The following is a 23289-nucleotide window of genomic DNA, read 5'->3' on the forward strand; positions in this document are numbered from 1 at the left end:
GGGGTGCCCCATCATCCATTGTTTCCAATGGGAGCTAACAGAAGATGGGGGCTACACCTTTGAGGGTCGATAACTTTGGACCCCCTGAACCAAACTTCACCAAACCTGGGAGGTATCATCAGGAGAGTCTCTTACTGATAACATCCAGGTTTTGTGAAGTTTGGTCCAGGGGGTCCAAAGCTATGGACTCCCAAAGGGGGTGCCCCATCATCCATTGTTTCCAATGGCAAAAAAACAGCACCTCAGAGACGGCAAAAAAACGGTCCCTGGGGTGCTGTTTACACAGGAGCCATCCTGGCTCCTCCCAAGCAGCACGAAGGCACCACTTTTAAACCTTGCTCAATGAGAAGGTTTTTTCAAAGTGGCGTCTTCAAACCAGGCATGGTGCGAACCACAACGGCAGGAAGACGCCGCTTTTCCCCTCCCCTCCCCTCCCCTCTTCTTCCAGCCTTGCTCTGGAGGGCTGCAAGGACATGCCCACGCTGCCCTCTGACCCCTGGAGGTTGGAGGGTAGTGTGGGCGTGTCCCTGCAGCCCTCCAGAGCAATGCTGGAAGAAGATGTGAGTGGAGGGGACCGAAGGAGAGGTGGCTCCATGTGGGAAGAAAGTGGCGGCTGCTCACACGCTATGGTGCAAACAGTCCCCGAGTCTCCACCAGCATAATTTATGCCGGTGGAGGTTTGTTTCTGCTGCCGTGCGGAAACAGCCTAGGTTTCCCAAGTCCTTCTCTACCTCCTTTATCTTTTTAGATAATATGTCAGCTGGAACTGAGTCTCTAAAGTTCTTTGTGATTTTATATCAATATCTATGTTTTTAACCACCTCAAGGAATTTTTCTATAAGGGTGATTAAGTCCAGTGATCATTTATTAAGGATAGCTACCCATTTTCTTTAAGAATCCTCATCTTCATGAAACAGGAGGTTTTGCATCTTTAAGCCCTGTAAGATTCTATTAGTTTTGCAATAATTATTTAAAGAGATAGCATGTTGCTGATATTTGGAACCTCCAGTAAAGTAAATGTCAATCTCCTGCTGCTTACAGGCAGGACAGCTCTACATCCTCTCTGGGATGGAGTTCCCTAGACTGTAATAATTATTGGTATTCTCACTAAACCTGCGAACCTGGTATTTCAAAAACACTCTGCAGCTTTTCAAGACGCATGTGTGCGTGCTGCCAGCAATAATAATAATAATAATAATAATAAATGACATGTACAATGATAGCAGAATTGCTTAGGTAGATTCATAGGATTTTTATTCATGACTTGGAAAGTGCAATAGCAAAGTGCTTATCTTGCTTCCCCCGCAGGGTTTCTCCTCTAGTTGCAGTAGTTTTCTAGATCATAAAGGGTGCAGGTGTTTTCACAACATTTTTCCACAATTCCTCTCTTCAGTAAGTCATGTGTCTGGAATGACAGTTCATCCAACCCATTTGCTGCCAGATAGAGAGAACACCCAAATTAATACATCTTTAAATAGGGCATATATTTGTGGAATGCTCATTTTGCTAGACCATCTTTCAGAAGGAGATATAAAGTGTAGATGTGGGTTTTTTAAAAAAACCTGAAACAAATTTAAACAGTGTCTGTTTAAATTTAAACAGTATCCCACATAAGAGCTGTCTATCCATGATCATGCCCCCCCACACACAATTGTCTCCTTCTGGCTGCCACTCACTGTTTCTCCCACTACCAATCCTGGTGACTGTAGCATCTTCTCCTTACTGGACTTCCACTCTGCTTGTGGGTGTAGTGAGGAAGAGAAGCTGAAGATAAACGAGAAGGGATAGCACTGATAAAGTGGAGGACATCAGAGCCAATGGTGGGAGGCAGTAGGGAGTCAAGGCAAAGTTGCGATTGCACCTAAATTTTAGATAGATAAAAGTTTCCTATTTTATGGCCAATTAATATTTTGCCTTGAACAGCATGGCCCATATTTTGACTAGTGACACAAAGGTCTTTTCTGCACACTGCATTTACTTTATATTGTAGGTGTTGTTGATCCAATTGTTTCCCACAAATTTTGTCCACATGCCTCCCTTTCAGATTTTGTTTTTGTTCAGTGTAGCCAGTTTCATCTTATCTGCATAGGAGGCAATTTACTCATGTGGGGGAGCATTACATCAGTTATGATGTGTGGGATATGTCTATGGCTGTCTTTCCAAAAAACTGTCCCCATTCTTTTACAAGATTTTCTGATGTGTACTTTAACTGAGCATGAGTTTTTGGGCACACTGGAGAATCTCTGTTGTGTGTTCAGTACATTCACTTTAGCCCCTTGAATCTGGAGAAGTTTGCACTCAAGTTGACACAATCCTCCATTTTGCACCACAAGCTGAGGCACAAACCACCATTACATACATTTGTATGTCCCCCCAAAACCCCCAGAGACCCAGCCCTCAAGAAAAAAAATTATAGTTGAGGAAAATTATTAAAAGATTAGGAGCTCTTCACAATCTAGTCTTTTACTTCAGCAACATTAACTTAGCATTCATCATCCATTCACACCAGCGATGTATGCAAGGGGGAGAATGACTGATTAAAGAAAAAAAGAAAATGACTGAAGGAGAGTGGGCTGCTGTGAGTAGAAGGAAATGTTTTATGTGAAATTTGACAAACCTGATCTGATCTATCCAGGCTATTTGCTTCTCTGCCTGAATGTTAACTTCAAGATTTCTATAACTGACAAAACAGGTCTGATTCACCTTGAAAGGGGAGGAGGAAGGGGAGGAGAAATGGCTGAAGGGGGGTTGGGGGCAGTGCTAGGATCCAAAAATTTTAATAACAGGTTCCGATGGTGGTGGGATTCAAACAGTGGCGCCACCGCAAACATGCATCTCCAGTCCCTATTGGGCAGGGAGGTTGTGTTAGTAACCCCTTCTCGGCACTCAGAAAAAATGAGTAACCACTTCTAGAGAAGTGGTGAGAACTGGTTGGATCCCACCTCTGGTTGGGGGTTGGTTGACTACACCAGGGCATGGATAAGGGCCAGGGGTTTGGCAGGCTGGAAAAATAAGCAATGAATCATTATGATTGCATGTTTAAGGGAAGCTAGCTCAGAAACATCAGGCAAAAAATCAAGGTGAAAATGTTCATGGAAACAGCAAAGGAAAAATTTATCAGAAATGTTTCTAGAACCAAATTGGGGGTGGGGATGGGGTGATGTGGAAAACCATAGAGAGGGGGCCAGCATTTGCCAACAGAATAATTAGTAAACAATTTGTGTGGAAAAGCCCATACAATTAAAATGGTACCTTCCCCCACAAGTAAAAATATAATAATAAATTACACATTGCTGATTTTCTGACCAGATGTATTACCTAATGGGAAGACCAGTCCTGGACTTTGTAGCAACCAGCTATATCATCTATCTATATATATATATAAAAAGCTAACAGTGTTTTTGTTGATGATAGTATGCCGCAGTAACTGCTGGGCCAATTCCTCTGAAAATTCCCAGCCACTATAGTCAGCCAGGCGAGAGTGTTTTTAGATGTTCACATACCTGAAATTTCACACCTGGCCCAGGTAAAACGCCTTTTTCCTGGCGCTCCATGGTGAAGGACATGCAGCTGCCTGTGTGTAACTGTCACCCTTAGAATGTTCACTCAGATGGCCAGATATGAAGCAGTGGAAAGGGAGCATACATAGGCAGTAACTTTCAAGTGGGAAGTGGGAAACACACATACACACACATACACACGAGGGAGAGGGAAGGGAGGGAGAGGGAGGGAGGGAGGGGTGGCATGCAAGGGAAGAGAGGGAGGGAGAGGAAAGGGACTGAGCTGGAGGCATGAAAGGAAAGAGAAGTTAGAGAGGGGAGACAGTGAAAGGTGGCATGCAAGGGAGGGGAGGGAGGGGGTCCAGCATCTTGATATGACCCACCCTCCCTAGCGGAGAAAAAGGGAAGGGAAGGAGGGGGAGGGGTGGCATGCAAGGAAAGAGAAGTGAGGGAGGGAAGAGAGTGAGGGGCGATATGCAAGGGATGGGAGGGAGCGGCCAGGCACCCTAGATTTCCTGAATACTGCGGTTACAGTTAAGAAAACCAGGCATGCATTACTCAGGAGTAAGCTCGGTACAGCAACCATGACATATTTTGAATGGCTGCATCGCGCCCCTCAGAGGGTTTCCTCAGAAGCGACACCCATTGCCACCAACCAAACTTACTCCCAGGTAAAGGATCATGACCAGCCAGCCTAGATGTGTGTAGGAGGGTGCTTTCATCCCAACAATGCAGCCGCAGCACAATACATCCACTGACGCCCTTTTAATATCAGGCTGCGTGTTTGCATGAGCACGTACTGCTGGCCTCTGCAATTGATTTGGTACTACTGTTCCTTTACCATTTCACCACAATAAGCCACAGCAACGTGTGGCCAGGCCTTGCTAGTGTTTCTATATAATTTTACAGGTAGCTGAAGAAAATAGAGGACAGGCAAGAAAATCAGGCAAAAATGGAAATGCTAATTTCATCCGTTAGCTGATCAGTATATTTTGATCCCTTATTTTCATTGAAATACTTACCAGTAAGTAGTGACAGATGTACCCTCTTGCTGAAAGTTTTCCTGGGAATGAAATCTATGATCTGCCTTTCAATTGTTGATCAAAATACTGGAATTTCCTTCTAAAAGCAATTTTTAACCGCACATTTCTACAGTTCAATGCAGAAATCTATTATTTGTACTGTTAGGTAGCTAAAAAAAGTTACCTAGGGATTCTTCAACATTCCGCCGTCGTTTGGAGTCATAGTAAAAGCCCCGTTCTCCACATACAAGGTAAAGTGCATCTACTAGATGAGGGCCACACAGATGCTGACTGGATAAAGCATGATTAGTCATAGGAGCCAAAACAGCAAGCAGTGCCAGAAGAGGCAAGAATCTGTTCCAGAAAGCCATGGTGATGTAGACAAGACCTTGGAAAGAGAAGACGAAGTGAAGAAATGGTGTTAAAGCAGAGAGAAGAGCTTGCTACTTGACTTCTCACAATTTAAAGGGTTTGAAGGCTGATTTCTCCCTTCTCTGTCCTCTTTTCCGTCATAAAAATGTCTGTTTCAAAAACAACTTACTAATAGCCATGGTGACTTGTTTTTGTTAAGGACTACTTTATATGTAATGCATTTTCAATTCACTTGTATGTAATGTAATGTAATGTAATGCATTTTCAATCCACTTTCACAACGGTTTGCAAGTGGATTTTGCTATTCCGCACAGCTTCGAAGCACATTGAAAATGGATTGAAAGCGCATTATTCTGCATATGCGGAAGGGGCCAGGGTGGTTGTGGGCAATCTGAAACAATTAGTATACTGTATTGTCAAAGGATCCTCTAAAGATGCCAGCCACAGATGCAGGCAAAACATCAGGAGAAAATACTACTTGACTAAGCAAAGATTTATATCATGTACTCACAAACTAGTTAAAAATGACTGGAATGATACCCTCCCCGCACCAAAAAAAACACCACAAGGAAGTGTGCTCCATTAGATTTAGGCATTAAATTGATGCTAATGCTGTTTTACCATTGTATTTATATATGTTAACAGTCCCTAAATTGAGATGAGTTTATATGATTGCTTACTGTAATGCACTCCCAACAATCCAGATGAACGTCTGTTATTCACAAACTCTTTCAAATAAAAGATTATGTGACTGTCAAATTAATGTACTTGATTCATCTGTGCATGTGTTTTTTAATGTCCTAAATATGGAGAAGAAAGGGAAATTTTTTTAACTAACTGGATTATTAAATTTGTCCCCTTTCCTGATGTTGCAGAATTAAGGTTGCATCCACATGGTCTAAGTCAAACTGTGTAGTAGATGTGGCAAAATTCTCTTTTGCCATTTGCTGTCAAAAAAATTTTAAATGAATGAATGGCCTTTGGGCTGTTAAACTCAAATAACATATGAACGATGTACTTCAAAGTAATGTGTTCAGGGCTGCAGTCTAAAGAGTTAGGGGTACATCAGAACTGCATTTCAAAAACAATTTGAAACTATGTAGCGTAGTGTTATAGTAAGATCAGGAAGACCCAAGTTCAAGTCCCCACTGTGCTCTGAAGCTCACATGGTGACCTTGTGCCAGGCATTCTCTTTCCATCTGAATTGCCTCACAGAGTTGGTATGAATGAGGAACAGTGGGAAAGAGTACACTTGAAGGAAGGAGCAATACAATCAATACAATTATTTATATAAAAATATATTTGTAAAAAAAACCTATTGTAACAGGAGATGGAAGTCACTCTCTTAACAAAGAGTGAGCATTAACCACAATCCTGGGACCTTACTGGCAATTTGTTCATGTGCTTCAAGTCACACCTGGTTTTTTAGTCTATAGTCCTCAGCAGAGTCCTACAGCTAGAGGAGGGCATATTCAGTAAGCACATGGAACACTTTAAATTCACATAGTTAAAGGCAGAAAAACTCCCTTGCAAAAGTGGAACTGCAAATTCTGCTGAATTACAGCCCATAGCTGCCCATATATATACAATGAAATAGGTGCTTTTCTGAGCAACTTTAACCATTTCTATAGCACATTTCAGCATAAAACTGCTTTGAATTATTTCATTTGTTCAAGTACAGAATACACTGAGAGATGCTCAGGAGATAACAAAGGAAACATGACTGACTAACTGCCTATCCAGTGGTGCCTCCTTCATTGTGGTTCCTGAAACCAACTCGCGAGGCTTATCCAAAGTCACCCCATGAGCATTAAACCAGAGCATTACAACTGGCAAGGCTTTGACCTACCAACTTTACACTGAGAATTCTATGCACTGCACAACAAAATCCAAGAGAAAAAGAAGAAAAATACTTACCTAATCAAATTGTAGTGACAGAAGCTTTGAAGGTAGATCAGAAAAGAAAAACAATTATACTGAAGTGACGGTTTGGCCTCCTCTCTTGCCCAAATTTATAGCCTTCTGACTATTCCTAATGACACAAGGTTTGGTCAGAGCTCCACCTTTTCAGTTTGTCCTGGTCAATTTTTTTGCTGCATGGACGCATTAAGACTTTTGTGTGCTTAATCAACAGGTCTTAAAGAGGGAACAGCAGAAGCAACCGTTTGCAGTTTCCATCCCATTACACTCCAGTGTTTGCTTCATAGGCCTTGAGTTGCTGTCACCCTTTTAGCAAGAGAGATAATGGGGCTATTAAACCTCTCCAATTACACTAATGCTGGGCAATTGGCATTGCTGACATTGGGATGGCCACCAAGGTGTCAGTCCTAGCAGCTGTTCTGAAGTGTAGAATTAAGAAAAAGCAAACATGTTAACATGTCAGACCAATTTTCCCCCCAGCTGGTAACCAGTGATAGGTCAAAAACTGTTGATGAAACACTGCTACAGCTGATATTAAAGAATACACCATATTACAGCCAGTAACAACTAAGGCGGCATTTCCCGCCTGAAACAAAAAACATATAATTGGAGAGATGGAGATTTTACATAGGGAGCTGAATGATGCTACTGAGTTCTTTCTACTCAGCCTTACTGTTATGACTTTAATTCATGTGGTCTAAAATAACTCTTCTACTTGTTTTCTAATAACATGGCTTGCCTTTACAGCTAAAATGACTCAACCAGATATCTGGTTCATGTTGTAAAAAACGCACAGTAGAGTAAATTTGGGTAGTGTGAAATAACACCCTCTTCAACCCCATCCTTCCACACACACACACACACACACACAAATTATGCCCCATTTTATTGTACATTTCATTCAGGCCTAAATAGTGTTGGTATTTTTCTGATTGAGTCTGAAACTCAATCAAGAAGAAGAAGAAGAAGAAGAAGAAGAAGAAGAAGAAGAAGAAGAAGAAGAAGAAGAAGAAGAAGAAGAAGAAGAAGAAGAAGAAGAAGAAGAAGAAGAAGAAGAAGAAGAAGAAGAGCAGGAGCAGTTTGGATTTATATCCCACCTTTCTCTCCTGTAAAGGGGACTCAAGGTGGCTTACAAACTCATTTCCCTTCCTCTCCTCACAACAGACACCTTGTGAGGTAGGTGGAACTGAGAGGGTTCCAAATCTGGTTCACCAGATAAGCCGCTGCCACTCAAGTGCAGGAGTGGGGAATCAAACCCAGTTCTCCAGATTAGAACCCACTAGCTCTTAGCCACTGCACCATGCTGGCATTCCAGCAGGCTGGGACCAGAGTTGACAAGGGCCTTGCCAGGAAAAGCTGGAGAGTTTTCAGGCCAGGAACCACCAGTAAATTGTTGTTTGCCCAGCGTAACGATCTTTGGGGACCATATGAAGCGATGCAGTCCCAAAGTAATGGAAGTCTCAGACCATTTAGAGTTTTGAACATTAATACTAGGACCTTGAACCTAATTCAGTCCTTTACTCAGAGCCAATGCAGCTGGCAGAGAAGTGGCTGGATATGTGCCTGACATGGGGTCCAGTAAGGACTGGGGTCACTGCATTTTGACACAGCAGGAACCTCTGAAGCAATCACAAGGGCAGCCCTGAATGCAATGAATAGCAGTAGTCTAGCCTGGAAGTGACTGTTGCATGGATCATTTTGGATAAGTCAAGTCTGACAGATAGGGTGCCAGCAGCTTTGCCTGGCACAGGTGATAGAACATCAGGTGGGCTACACTTGCAACTTGTATGCCTCCATGCACAAGGAGGCATACAAGATAATTCCTCAACACTTTACATTGGCTAAAATATCTGAGGCTGGCCACTTAGCAGCTATAATGGGGTATACAGTATACTGGTGACAACCCAGTCAGAGGCTCTGGAGTGGACCAACTTGACAAGAGGGCGCATATGCATGTTAAATCAGAGAGAGGATTGCCTCTTGTGGGGCTCCACATAACAACAAATGGCATGCCAAGGGCTTCTCCCCAATTGCTTCCCTCTGTCCCCAGCCCTGGAGAAATGAGCATAACCACTTCAAGGCTGTCCTGTGTATTCCAGGGTCACCGAGGCAGTATGCCAAAAGGTCATGGCTGACTATGTAGAATGCTGCTGTTACATCAAGCAATAACCACAACACCAACCCATCTCAGTCCAGTTGTCTCTGGAAATCATCCATGGGGGCAGCTGAAGTCACTTCCATCCCTTGATCAGGGCAAAAGCTGGATTGAAATGGTTCCAAGACCAATGCGTCCTCCAAGAAAGCTTGGAATTGTTCTGAAACTTCAACAGGTCTCTGAAGAAGTGGCAAATACATTTTCTGAATGAATAAATAAATACAAAGTGTTTCTGTGTATACTTACCGCATTCTTGAGCATTATTTGATATTCTTGGCAGATAGGATCAAAGAGGGATTTTGGTTATTTTTTCAAGTTTTGCATCTAAAATGAGTTGTACTCACTTTCATTAGTGTTGCTGGATATGCAACAATTCTGGAAACTGTGGGGAATGTTAAAGTGGGCATTGCCAAGGTGAGAGGTTTTCCTTCTGGTGCGTATGTATCAAATGTATTTTCACAGTTAATTCAGGCAGAGTCAAGTCAAGTAAAGAGTAAAGAAGTTGCATTTTTAAAAAGGAATTGTGTTCAGTTAATTCAATTACCGGTATCTGCTGGGCATTCTATTTGTGTATATACTTGGACTAATCATACAAGAATTTGGTGATCTGGCAGGGTTGAAATTAAATAAATGTAAAACAAAAATCTTAACAAAGAATATGTCAAGAATTACAAAATACATTATCCCAGTTGTTGGGATTTATGGTGGTTAAAAAAGCTAAATATTTGGGAGTGTGATTGACTCATAAAAATTGTGTACCATTTCAAAATAACAACATAAAAGTATGGAATGAAGTTAATAAAGATCTGTTGAGATGCAGTGGAACGAATTTTGCCTTGCAAAACCAAGCACAATCATAGTTGTATGAAAGTTATCTCCTGCTCTATGCAAAATCCTCTGCTACTTGGAAACAAGGATATACAGAGCAAGAGAAAGCATGGATCTGGTTGGTTTTAATAGAAACTTTGGGACAAGAAGCCATATTTGGCCCAAACACCATTTCATGTGTGTTGGCACTAGAGGCATCCCACTTTGTAGAATTTAGGAAAAGAACTGGACTTTGGACCAGAAAACAGCAAACGTCTCCTTGGAGGGCAGAGTTCTGCTGACAGTGGCCACTGCCCAACAGGATCTAGCTCAGAATTGGCAGTAGAGTAGCCAGGCCAGACCTATGGGAAATACAAGGGATGATGTCAGTTGCAACTCATATGGAAGGACATTCCATAATCTTTGTGTTGCCATCAAAATGACTTGTCAGACATTGTCACATGTTGAACCTGTAATGGTGTTGGAACACAAGCAGGTAGTTCATCAGTGTTCACATGAATTTATTATTTATTTATATTTTATTATTTTATTTACATCTTAGATTTTAAATCACTGCCCCTGCCCTTGCTTTTCAAGTCTCTCCTGATGGAAACTTAGGGCGTATCTGCCGCGTGCTGACCCGTTCGTGACACGCCTGACGCAAGCGCCAAAAAAATTCCAGGCCGCCGTTACACTGGCGCCGGCTGCTGCAACGCAGCAGCGGGCGACCTGACGCCCTCTTCCCTCCCAGGGTGGCGTGCCAAGCGCCGCCCTCAAACAACAACCCTTTAAAGGGATTTGTTGTTGGGGAGGGATCGTTTTCCCTGCGGTAGCGGTAAAAAAAATATGCAACCGGGAAGACGCTTTCTCCCTCCCGCCCTTCACTGTGTCTTCCTCGTGATGCGCCCTCGCGGGCGTCGCAGCCCAGCTCTTACGTACTGTCCTCCGACCTCCAGAGGTCGGAGGGCGATAGTGTGGGCTGGCGACGCTCAGCAGGCTTAATGGTGAAGACACATTTAATGCGGGCGAGGGCGCAGAGGCGGCTCCGTCTTGGAGTCGCCTGCCTTCTACCCGGCCGCCCTGTTGCCTGCTCGCGACGCAACTTTGGCGTGCGAAGAGCAAACCTTTTACGCCTCACGCCGACGGAACTCCTGCCGGCGTGGGGGCGCGAGGGGGCCGTGCAGAAACGGCCTTAGAAAGAACTGGAAGGGACAGTTCTCCCCTGCTCTTGTTGTTTCCTCCATGGATAATGAAGTATCAAGTATCACACCAAAGCTCCTGATGGTGGGTGGAGGTGTTAATTTCACCCTATCAAGAGCTGGAGGGTGGCCATTTTTTCCCAAGTCTTCCCCGCAAGCCACAGGATCTCCATTGGATTTAACTTCAGCCAGCTCTGTTCATTTGTTTGGTTACTGGATTTGTAATCTGCTTTTTCCACCAAGACAGTCTCAGAGAAGTTTCCAACCAATGTATCAATAAAAACTTATATAGTGCAGTGATGCCATAAAACTCCACCCAGGATGCAACGATTAAAGTAAAACACCCCTCCTAAACCTGATAATATACAGTCATACCAGAACAGGAGTTGAAGGAAGATAGATGAAATTGGGCTTTCTGTTATCCTAATGCATATAATTTAGGATTTTAAAAGTCAAAACTTTGAATTGTACCTGGGAGTAATTTAAAATCCAAGATGTACTATTTCACCTATAACAGCAGCTGAATCTGTAACGTTAGCAGGTGAAAGTGCTGATTCCTGGGCACTGAAAAGCTTCACCTGTTCATTTCTGCAGATTAAGCTAATATTGAAGGCACAAGAGCAGAGGCATACCAGCCTAGCAACATGGGATACCCATGTCCTCAGGAGCACACCTTTCAATCACGTGTAGGGCCTCTCTGGCACTGCCAACATGACTGAAAGGCCGGCACTGTCATGAGAGGGAGCTCTGCTCTGCACCCCTTGCCCCACCCCTCCCCTCCCCCAGGCTCCTTAGAGCCCAGCTGCTGCTCTCCCCAGAGCCTGGGTAGAGAGCAGTCGCCAACCTCTGGGACGTGCTTTTATAAGCACGGAGGCTGGGGCAGAGCTGGAGGTGTGGCCATGCTCCCAAGGGCGGGGCTTGGGCAGGGACCCACTCCAAGCCCCCACCCACCCACCCACCCACCCACCCCAGGCTCCCTGGAGCCCAGCTGCTGCTGTTGCCAGAGGCTGTGTTTTTATAAGCACAGAGGTTGGGGGTGGGGCTTGGGGTGGGGTCATAACCAAGTCCCAAGTACGACCACCAGCCTCCATGCTTGTAAAAGCATGTCCCAGAGGCTGGCAAGTGCTCTCTTACCAGGCTCTGGGGAGATCAGCAGCTGGACTCCAGGGAACCTGGAGGGGCTGGCTTGGGGGCATGGCCATGCTTCTGAGCCACGCCCCTGAGCGTGGGGGGAGGTGCCTGGAGACTTAGTTGTCTCCGGGCACCATTTTCCCTCTGTATGCCTCTGCACAAGAGCAGGTTAGCCCCTTTGACACATCAACCCTCAGTTGAACCTGAAACTACATCCCTGCTCTGAGTTCTGTCTGCTGCATTGTGCTCAGAATCTGTCTTCCGACAAAGCTTGCGTTATAATGAATTATGCTAGAAGTTATAAACCAGTCGTCTCATTCTTTTCCTGTTTAGTTCCGCAAATGCCTCTACGTTTTAATTTCTTTATGGTAACCAGAAAACCTTTGATGGAATATTTTAGTATGTTTTGGCACAGAAAGAACTTTTCTAATGTTGCAAATTTGATGGGATCTAGAAATGCCAAGCACATAATGGCTGTTCCTTTTGCCCATCCTTGTTGCTATGCTACTTCCAGTGGCACCTATATCCATAAAATGTTTCCAATAAAAACAAACCTTCAGATGTGCTCAGGCAGAGCACTGAGTGAAAAGGAAGAAGGGAAAGGATTAATGGCAATTGAAGAGGGTGGCACAAAGACAAAAGAAACAAAAAATACATATTTCTGGCTCTCAACTGAAAGAGGGAAAGTCTAAATCAGTGGTTCTCACCTTCCTAATGCCGCGACCCTTTAATACAGTTCCTCATGTTGTGGTGACCCCCAACCCTAACATTTAATCCATTTTACAGATGTAGAACACTGATGCAAAGAATCTTAGGCAACCCCTGTGAAAGGGCCGTTCGACTCACAAGTTGAGAACCACTGTCTAAATTGCCCTTGTACAGAAATGTGATGAAGCATGGGTCTAAGATGTTCTACGCATCTGCCCCTCTGATATCTCTAAGATGCTTGGCTGTACCAACTAGCTTTTGTTTCTACCTCTACTGGCCCAATCATGGCTGCTTTCCAGTTTGTCTCAATGCTCCTGATGCAGCAAACATGCTGAACCCACATAGATGAGAGGCTGGTGGGAAATGGAAACATCGGCTGTTTTGTGTACTATAATATTTTAAATTGCTTATTTGGTTTGTTGTATTGTTTTTATTTTATGAGACATCTTGACCTGGTTTCTGAAAAGACTACATAAACATATGCTAAATGAATGAAGAAACATTTTTGGGGTAATGACTAATTGTTGGGCTTTTCCACTAATAGGCAAACCCGTGCCACTGGATATAAAACTGTACAGGGACAGCTCATGAAATCATCAAAACAAATTCTTTATTCAAGAAATCATTGGGTGTTTTCAATCTTTCAGAACCAGTCCTAAGTATATTTATTTTGAAATAATTCCTATTCACTGCTATTAGAACAATGGCTCTTTCCTCACTGCCAAAATAAAATATTCTGAGGAAGGAAAGAAAATATTGCTTCCAAGGAGTTCCACACAGCTCCCCCCCCCCCAAAAAAAGCACATTTTGAAAGCATTTTATTGCAGCCTCAAAACATTTTATATGGATCCTCTTAAATATCAATCTTTTCCCTGAAACATTTTCAAAACATTTCCTTTTTTCCTGTAGATAGAAAACAGGAAACATTTTATTTCTCCCATCTGAAATTGAAGCTCCATGCCCCCCCCCCCCCCCGACTGCTGCTTTTGTTTCTCTAGCTGTACACCATTTCCTAAAGTTTCCTATGGATGTTTTCTCATTTGACATTGAGGCTGCCTGCCACTGCAAATTACACAAATGTACCATTTTCCCTTCTTTGTTTTCTGTGTTGTGGATTCGATGCTACATAGGTTTGATGTCAGAATTGGCAAGGCTTTGGATATCAAGCCTACGTAACATCAAAGCCACGTGTGTGTGGCTTTTTTAAAAAAAGAACCATTTTTATTTTTATGGGTTATGAGAACATAACCCATGACAACAGTTCTTTTCAAAACATTTGCAAAACATTTTAAATGCTTTGTGCAGAAAGGGGCACTGAGTCCTTAATACTACTAGCATAATGCCAATTCATCCAGTGAGATTCCGCCAAGAGGCCCAAGTACATATGGTGCTGTGATTGTGGTGCAACCATTAGTATGAGCCACATTGTACACAGAGATGTAAAGTAGTCATTTCCATATCTGCTGCTACACTTTCCCCTGTAATTACAGATTAAAAAGTACCCATGGTTCCTTCTAGTATGTTCTCATCCAATTGGCAAGCAAATACATGTCTAAAGGAGAGGGAACATATCATGATATGGGGGAAGAAGGGGACAAATCTTATCAGATCTTGAAAACTAAGCAGGGTGCTTCTCACTTGCCTTGAAAGCACCTTGCTGGGGTTGACATAAGTCAGTGATGACATACACACAAATACATGCATAGTTAAAGGAAATCTATAACGGCTCAGGGGCAAGTGTGCAGCTCTTGGTCTCTAAATTGGAGAAGGGGGAAATTGGTCTTAAATCCTAATAGCAGTTTTAAATTACATGGATGGGAGACAATTTGGAAATGTTGTAGAAAATGCCTGTGTAATGGGACAGCACAGAAAAAAATGTGTTTAACAAGTGCAGTTCTGTCAGGAGCCATTATTGTTCACAATTAGAGAGAGGCATAGAGACCCAGGAACAAGGAAGCCATTTGATTGGCTAAGGCAGTTCTGCACTCAGATTGGGTAAAAGATCTGATTACACTGAGAGGAGGAGGATATCTCACTGAAAGACTTTTGGAATGTGAAGTTCCTGAAGCAAAGAGCTATTTGCCTTTGCTGTGATAAAACATAGTAACTCTGAGGAAAGTAGTGGCAGTCAGTGCATGATTCTGTCTTGTCCTACTGTGTGACAGCCTTGTGTGCAAATATGCACATATTGTGTGCAAATATGCACAGACAAGGAGAAATAGTGGTGAAGGGTCACTGAGGGCCCAAGTGTGGGCATATATATAACCCAGGAGGCATAGATCTTCCAGGAGATAGAAAGAAAAATCCTAAAGACCAGTTAGTCTGCTGTATGGGGTTTTGCTTTTATTTTCCTTATAAGTGTGTTTTAAGTTTTATTTTGAGTGTTTTCTATCTGTGAGGGCTGCATGAGGGTACTGAAGCAAATGTACCAAGCCTGATTGAGCCATGTGGATATCCATTAGCCACAGTACCATTTGAAGTATAAGGAACTGTACCATCTAAGAAACATCTGAAATTAACATCTAAGCTATCTGAAACTGGACAAACTATTTAAGCCTGTGCCTGAAAACAAATACTGATGATTCTCTGCCAAAAATCTATGCAGTAAAGTTTTCTGCTGCCTCATCCATTCCTTCATCCAAGTTACCTCCCATTCCCATCTTCTCTCTCTGATAATAAATCTTTCATTCTGTTTAAGTTTTACACCTGCCTTGGTATTTTTATTTTGTGTACCTTATATTAAGGGGTTTGCCAAGAAAATTATTTTAAAATAATGACCATCTTTATTTTCTGGAGAGTATAACAGGGCTGGAGAGTATAACAGGGTTAAGTGCTTCTTATCATTGTATGCTACCATACTAGAAACAGCTCAGTCCCTGAGATGAAAAAGGTAGGAAAATCTGAAAAGTCTGGTCAGTGGGTGGTTTCCCTGCCTGAGAAATCCAGGAAGGTGTGGGGGTCCATCACAACCTGGTGGTATCTGGGAACTGAAAGCCTTGAAGCAAAACTCAGGATGCTAGCCCAGAAATATAGTTTTATTATGACTAATTTCAGTATCTCAACAACAGCATGACTTAAAACTGAGAAATCAACATTTTTGATATACAGCAAGACAGACAGGTCCACTCACACACCAGCAGCAGTAGTAGCAAGATCCACTCCTTGAGGCTTTAGTGCATACAAACTAAATTGACTATACCAATGTCACCCAGAATAGGAGGCTTTGTGTCTCTTTTCTTTGCTGTTTTTTTTTTGGTCTTGTTCTAGAACATGAAGAAATTGAACTAGTAACCTGATTCCTTATCTCTCCCTCCTGGACATTTTGAAACAAGCTGCTTCAATACTATTCCCATATGATCCCAGCATTCATAAGTTCAGTCTTCCAGCAATTAGCAGGAAATCATAGTGTGGTATGCAAGTGATATCATTAATATTGTAAAAGTTGTTGTTTAGTCATTGTAGCAATAGTACTGTGGTGATTTCCCACCAAGTGTGCTCTCTTCCATTCACACAGGGATTCCTAACTCTAAGGCTGTTTCCACAAGGGCGGAATACAGCATTCCAGGGATGCTAAAAACAGCGTCCCCTAGAGGGAGGAGGTTTGCATGTGCCAGCAGCCGCATGTCCACAGGCAGCACCAGCCCTCCCACAACCCCACAATGGTAGCTGTGCCCTTGAAGCCACTGTTTCCGAACCTCTCTCCCTGGAAGGCGCCATTTCCCCCCCTTTCCAGAATGCCTTACCATCCCTCTGACCTTCTGGCATGTCGCACAGGACAGGGGACATGCCCCCCACTGCCCTGCGATTCCAGAGCTGTCGCGCAGGGCAGGGGGGATGGTAAGGTGTTTGTTTACGCCGACTCACCCCCCGCAGCATGGCCATGCGGAAACAGCCTAAGCCAGAGAGCGCAGAAAGTTCCCCTTTAAAAAAGAAGCAGGAAAACAAGCCAATTCTGCACATCTGTCAATGTCACTGTGACCAGAATTAGGATGCATGGAACCAGTTTTGATCACAAGTCAAATGAAAAACAGAGTACATTTTAAGGTATGGAGAAAAAATGGTATTATCAGACTACTTCTATTTCTAAATGGACATATTTTCTCCCAATTTAATAAAGCCAGATTAATTTAACAGGATAACGTTGACAATTGAACATCTTAGAAACATCTCCATAAGCCTGTGACTCTCAAAGTCAATGGGCAGGGGAAATCACTTCTTCCTTAGCCGAATTAACCAGTAAGACTTCTCACATTTCAAATAAGTGTATTACTGCCTTAAGAACTTTGCCTGTTCTTCCTGACAATATACTTAAGCACTAATGTTGTTATTCAGATAAGAAGGGATTAGGGTATTAAAACTACTTTACAGAACTATAAAATAACTTCACAAGCAAAACTTCTTTCTTTTCCTTTCTCCTCTCCCCAGCCAATGGACAGATTGATGGAACAATAAATGCTTCAGAGCTTGTATTTCAATGTTCTAGCTCAGGGGTCGGCAATCTTTTCCACCCAAAAAGCCATTTGGACACGTTTTCCATGGCCCCAAAGATCTACCGAGCCGGAGAAGCGCCTCCGCATGGAACCACCGCTGGTTCAGCCCCTCCACTCACCTTTCTTTCCAGTGCTGGGAGGCAGAGGCACCGGGCAGGGATGGTGGCTGCAGGGATAGCAGAGGGGGATGGCGGCTGCTCTGAAGGGACATGCCCATGCTACCCTCTGACCTCCAGGGGTCCAAAGACAGCGTGGGCGTGTCCCTCCAGCCCTCTAGAGCAGCACTGGAAGGAGAAGTGAGTGGAGGGGATGCAAAAAGCCATTTGCAGTTAGCAGCGCCCTCACTCACGGCGCCGCCTCTGGTTCGGCCCCTCCACTCACCTTTCTTTCCAGCGCTGCTCTGGAGGGCTGGAGGGGCACGCCCATGCTACCCTCCAACCTCCAGGCCACAGGGAGCCGCAGTATAAGGCTGAAAGAGCCACATGTGGCTCCGGAGCCGCGGGTTGCAGACCCCTGTTCTAGCTGGTCCCTGTAAAGAATTATATCAGTGGGTCCTTCTAACCCAAGGTTCCTTCACATACAACTTCACATACAACTTCTAACCCAAGGTTCCTTCACATACAACTGCAGACTGTGTTTGTTACAATATAATCCTATGCTAAGTCACTCAATTCTAAGCCCATTGAAATAAATGCACTTTGATAGGAGTAACTGCATAGTATGAGAGTTTGTTTCAGGCTGCTGGATTTCTTCCCAGACTAAGAGATGAGGATTGTCAAACTGAAGAGTTCATTGCATTATATAGTATCAGTTAGAACGCTGAGGTCTTTCCCTATATGTCATCACATAAAATTGGTTGCAATGATTCTTGCAATTACAGGGTATTTATAAAATAAATTTTGATCTTTATGTAAAATCACTCTTGTTATGTTGCAGAATTAGAAGGTCATGACTAAGCATATTTACCAGAGGATACCCCCTACTGAATTCACCAGGGCTTACTTCTGAGAAAATATGCTAAGGATTGTTCTGTGCATAGTACTGTTCTCCTGCCATAGTAAGAGGCCCAGAAACCCTAGGGAGGCTTTAGGCTAGTCATTCTCTTAGCCTAAATTTATGTCACAGGACTACACTAAAGATAACATGGGGAAGGTGAATTTGTTTTCTACCTTGAGTTCCTTGGAAAGAGGATTTGATAAAAAGTGCCTGCTAGGAAAGATTTTTTTCTTTATAAAACCATTGAGAGCCTCTGTCAGCCACCAGACAATACCATGGTTTCACAGTATAAGGCAACTTCATATGTTCACTAAAAAGCTAAAGAAGACCTGATTTTTTTCCCCAGTTGCAATGTATATGCAATATGCAATGCATATTTTAATGTTCCATTTATTTTAATGTCCTAACTTGACACTCCTTGCACCAAATCCACATTAACTTGAAGCTAGCAGAAAAGACCCTCAAAGCTAAAATAAAAGATCCTCAGGTGATTCTGGATTTAAGACACTTAAGCCTCCTTTCCTCTCTTCAATGTAGCTTTTCGCTAAATATGCCTGATTGTTGAATAATATGCTGATGAGCAGCAACAAAAACCCTAAAAGAAATTCTGTTGAAGATATTGGCCCAATTGGCACAATGTCAAGAAGCCTTTGTAAGAAGCCATTGCAGGATTCAACATTAGCATGGAGAAGAAAAGTGTCATCCACATGTTTATGTTAACTAATAATATTCAGTGCATCAATTAGCAAGTGGAGCTCATCACGGACATTTGCCAGGGAACGGTGGATTTTCTGTGGGCTGTCCAGGAGCTCAATGCTGAATGTGTACGGATCATACTTCACAGAAAATGGACGCTTGATGCGTGCTGCATAGGCCCTGCAAGAGAGTGCAAAAAAATCAAAAACAATTAGCAAAGATAGGCTGGATGTACAATTAACAGAGAGAAGCAGCAATAAGAGATTAGTGTCTAAACCGGAATAATGACATTTCAACATTTTCAGAAGGGGCAGATGGGGGGGGGGCAGTGCTGTCAGCGGCCATGTCTTCGCTGTGCTTTTGTTTGTTCTTCTCTCAGGTATATATCTTGGGCCCACCCAGGAGGCACAAGTCCTTGGATGTGAAGAGCTAAAGTACTCTTGTCATGTGACTTGTGCCCTGTGGATTTCACAAGTGGCTCAATTTTACCCCCCCCCCTTTTTTTGTATATTGAAATAGTACTTCTTTTATTGAATGAATAAACAAACACTTTGGTGGTAATCATGGATAGGTAAACCCACACGGGTAGCTGTGCAATTGTGCAGAAACATCTCATGATTAGAATTGTCCAGGACCCTAAACATTCCCAAAGTCAGGACTCCAGCTTACCCTCCCCTGCCTCCTCGATCTGAGGAGAAGAGAGCTACTCAAATCTAACAGGCCACTCAAGCCTGGTTTACCTGGGACCCAACAGTGCCCTTGTCTCTACAATTTGGGCCTTCAAGGTCCTGCAGCTGCCACTGCATGGATCCTTCAAGGACCAGCTTCCTGAATTGTCCCTGCCCCTCTGCCTGCCACTTCCATCTCTTGCCACCAGACAGCTTTTTGTTTTATAATTGACAGATGAACATCAGAATATAACCTGACAAAGGGAGTTTTAACTCTTGGAAGCATGCATCCAGTGGTGGGATTCAACAGGTTCACACCACTTTGGTAGAACCGGTTGTTAAAACGGTGCTTGTAAACAATCAGTTGTTAAATTATTTGAATTGCACCACCAGAACCAGTTGTTAAATTATTTGAATCCCACCACTGCATACATCCCCCCCAAATTATGTTGGTCTCAAAGGTTTTACTGGACTTGAATCTAGCTGTTCTACTGAAGACCAATGTGGCTACCCTCTAGATTAATTATTTCATGAATTTCCAACTTTCTGAATTTCCAACTTTAATTTTTTTAAAAAGTCTCTAGCCTCTTTTATTATGGAAATGGAGGGAAGGCACAATGAAAGGGGCTAGAGACCTTCTTTGAAAAAAACTGGGATCTCAGAGAACCTGATGTACAGAGAACCTGATATACTGATTGACAGAGCAGTTAGGGGGATTATGGAATGGCTACTGCAAGAGGACTGGGGCAGGGGAAACTGTAGGGGAACCTGCTATGTGGTGGTCTCATGCTGAGGTGCTGTCAGAAGTTTCCTGCCCCACGTGGAAAACCCTGCAGTCAGATTAGGCTAAAGATCCAATGTAGCTAAAGCAAGCAGATGCTGTCTGCTAGACCATAGTCAAAATGGTAGACGACGTGACCAAGCTGGACTGGGAAATTGTCCTATAATCCACATCAAAAAATTATTTCAATATATGGCAATGAATGGCAGTAGAAGAATTCAATGGGGAACGGAAAAATTATCTGAGCATGGCCATAAACACAGGTTATTTAAAAACATGTGCTGTCCTTGATTTAAGAACAGGATTTATCCTAAAGCAATTGCTCCTTTTCCTGGAAAATCCAGATGGCTTTCCAGGCTACAAAAGCCTATATGTGGCACAGTGATTCTCCCCTCCCCCGCCCCAGAACAATCTCCATAGGCTCCTAACATTTCCTTGTTGCTTATGCTACAGTGCACTCTAGTGGTATTTTTATTGATGTACAGTTGCCAGTGCAGACAAACATGCCTACATTTTGCCTGTCCATCTCATGTTGATACGTTTGACCAATTATTGTTTTATGGACTCAGATTTAGACGATTTTATCTTTGAGTGTCAACTGTAAATATCTGTATTGAGAAGAAACAGATCCTGGAAGTCAAAGATTGATATGTGATTATCTTGGTCACAGTATCATGTTGTAAAATTGACTAGTGAGACAATCTGAAGAGATGTAAACATTACGTATAAATCTTTTAATATTGAAAGTTCATTTCTTCTTGGTGTCTAAGGGCCCCATGACATACTCCATGAAATCTGTTGTCCAATAGATCTTCTCAAAGTGGAATGAGAGGAATGTGGACAAGTCATGGGCAGGGAAAGAGTTACAAACAAGCTTTTTCGTGTTATTAAGCCATAATGAAATCTTGATTATTGTGCTTGTCTGCGTGTGGGGTATGGGCTATATTGTTTATTTGTTTAGATTATTTACTTAAAATAATGATATGTCCATTTTCTCATAGATGACTGGAACTCATGGTGGGTAGCAGACAATAAAAACACTTCAAAGAATAACTAAGGTCCCTTCCGCACACGCAAAATAATGCGTTTTCAAACCACTTTCACAACTGTTTGCAAGTGGATTTTGCCATTCCGCACAGCTTCAAAGAGCACTGAAAGCAGTTTGAAAGTGCATTATTCTGCATGTGCGGAATGAGCCTAAATAAATTATAAACACTAGAACAACTATTAACAAATAAAAATATAGTGAATAATGCCCACTTAATTGTCTATTATTCTCCAATTATTATTAATCTACAATGAATAATGTTCAGTGGCTCTGAAGTCTAGAAAGCCTATAAATCCTTTAGTCTTTTCCATTATCTGGTTACCCTCTTTAAAAGTTTGCTTTCATATCTCTTATGAAGCTTCATCAAAATCAAGATCCCACTGAGTTTTTTCAGAAGGACAGTCCAGAAGGATCAGGTGACTATTCCAAACATCTATAAATGTGCACCAGCAGAGGGACAGAAAAAAACCAAATGTCATTGGCCTGGACAAAGTAGCTGCAAGTCCCCATCCCAATGGGTTTCAGGCCATGAATGGCTTTAAAGGTTAGTACCAGCATGTTGAACTGAAACCAGAAATAAATTGGCAACCAATGGGGAGATTGTAAAATGGACACAATCTATTTCCCTAATACACAGGCTGCCACATAATATGCCAGTTGTGATTTCTGTGTCATCTTCAAGGGCAGCTTCATGTAGAGATTGTTATAATAATTCAACCTTGAGTTCACTAGGAACAGGATTCTTGTGGCTAGATCCAGAGAATGCGATGAGCAGAAGCTGGCCGGGGGACAAAAGGAAAAACCTGAGTTTGGCGCCCCGCCTAGTATGGGCGCCCACCCTCCCCCCACATGACGAAACAAAGATTTTTTGTACCAGCTCACAAATCACCCCTCACTCCCATCAAAACATTATAGCTCTCTCCCCCGCCAACTCTTTTCCTAATTTCCCTAATCCACAACAACCCTATGAAGTAGGTTGTTAGCTAGCTTTCAACTCAAGCCAGTGCAGAGTGGGTATTAAGCATGTAAATCTCTCACAAATCACCCCAGCAAAACATTTACCAAACAAATGTCAGCATCATCTCTCACAAAACACCTCCAGTGGAATCCACCCCAAACAGCATCACTTTCAATAGTGTTTAAACTAGGGAGCTCAGATTCTTCTTTTCAAATCCATCGCCAAAGGGAGAATCTGGGGACCCTGGATAAGAGTGAAAGTATTAGTGAGAATAAGATCTCTGAGAACAGCATCACTTTTAGGGAGTTAAAGATTCAGATGAAACAAATAGCAGATTTGGCTGGAATCTGGAGCAAATTTAGGCACGATCAGACAGGAAATTGTCAATTATTTCCTGCCCAAATATGAAGACAAAATGCAAATGCAAGGTATTTGGGTTTGGGGGGGGTAATTTTGGTGTTTTTTTTTTGGCACTGCAAAAGGCAGCGCATTTTTAAAGCTAGCGGCCCCATGATTTCAGGGGCATCATCCAGAGACTGCCACAGTATTTTCTAGGTTTAGTGATGTTTGGTTCAGGGCAGCAAAGTTATGGATACTTAAATGGAATGCCCCATTCCGGTGTTTTCAATGGGAACTAACCTGAAGATGAGGGGGCTACCCATTTGAGAACCATAACTTTGGTCCCTATGGTGTAACTTCACCAAACAGCTGGCATTATAAGAATAGTTATCCAGATGATACCCTGAAATTTGGTGTCACTAGCTTTAAAATACATCCTTCAGGCACCCCAAAGGAGATTTGCCCTAAGATTCTTTGTTTGCAGTGACTTTGCTCCATTA

At 42.8% G+C, this 23289-nt stretch overlaps 2 protein-coding genes across 3 annotated transcripts in view; both read right to left on the reverse strand.

Moving 5' to 3' along the window:
- Window positions 1-1236: 1236 nt before the first annotated feature.
- INS (insulin) lies at window positions 1237-6933 on the reverse strand. Its single transcript, XM_048485841.1, has 3 exons — window positions 6811-6933; window positions 4706-4909; window positions 1237-1433 (listed from the first exon to the last, which is right to left on the reverse strand). Exons 2-3 carry the CDS (start codon window positions 4890-4892, stop codon window positions 1318-1320), a joined length of 303 nt encoding a protein of 100 aa, XP_048341798.1. The 5' UTR covers window positions 4893-4909; window positions 6811-6933; the 3' UTR covers window positions 1237-1317.
- Window positions 6934-17738: 10805 nt separating this feature from the next.
- The window catches only part of TH (tyrosine hydroxylase), a 30492-nt gene continuing 24941 nt past the window's right edge, over window positions 17739-23289 (reverse strand). For both annotated transcript variants that reach the window (XM_048483267.1, XM_048483266.1), the window contains one exon: window positions 17739-19175. In XM_048483267.1, the coding sequence (XP_048339224.1) occupies window positions 19016-19175 (160 nt within the window). In that variant the 3' untranslated portion in view covers window positions 17739-19015. The remainder of the gene's footprint in view (window positions 19176-23289) is intronic.

Source organism: Sphaerodactylus townsendi, linkage group LG02 (genome assembly GCF_021028975.2).
Source record: "Sphaerodactylus townsendi isolate TG3544 linkage group LG02, MPM_Stown_v2.3, whole genome shotgun sequence".
NCBI classification, from domain to species: Eukaryota; Metazoa; Chordata; class Lepidosauria; order Squamata; family Sphaerodactylidae; genus Sphaerodactylus; species Sphaerodactylus townsendi.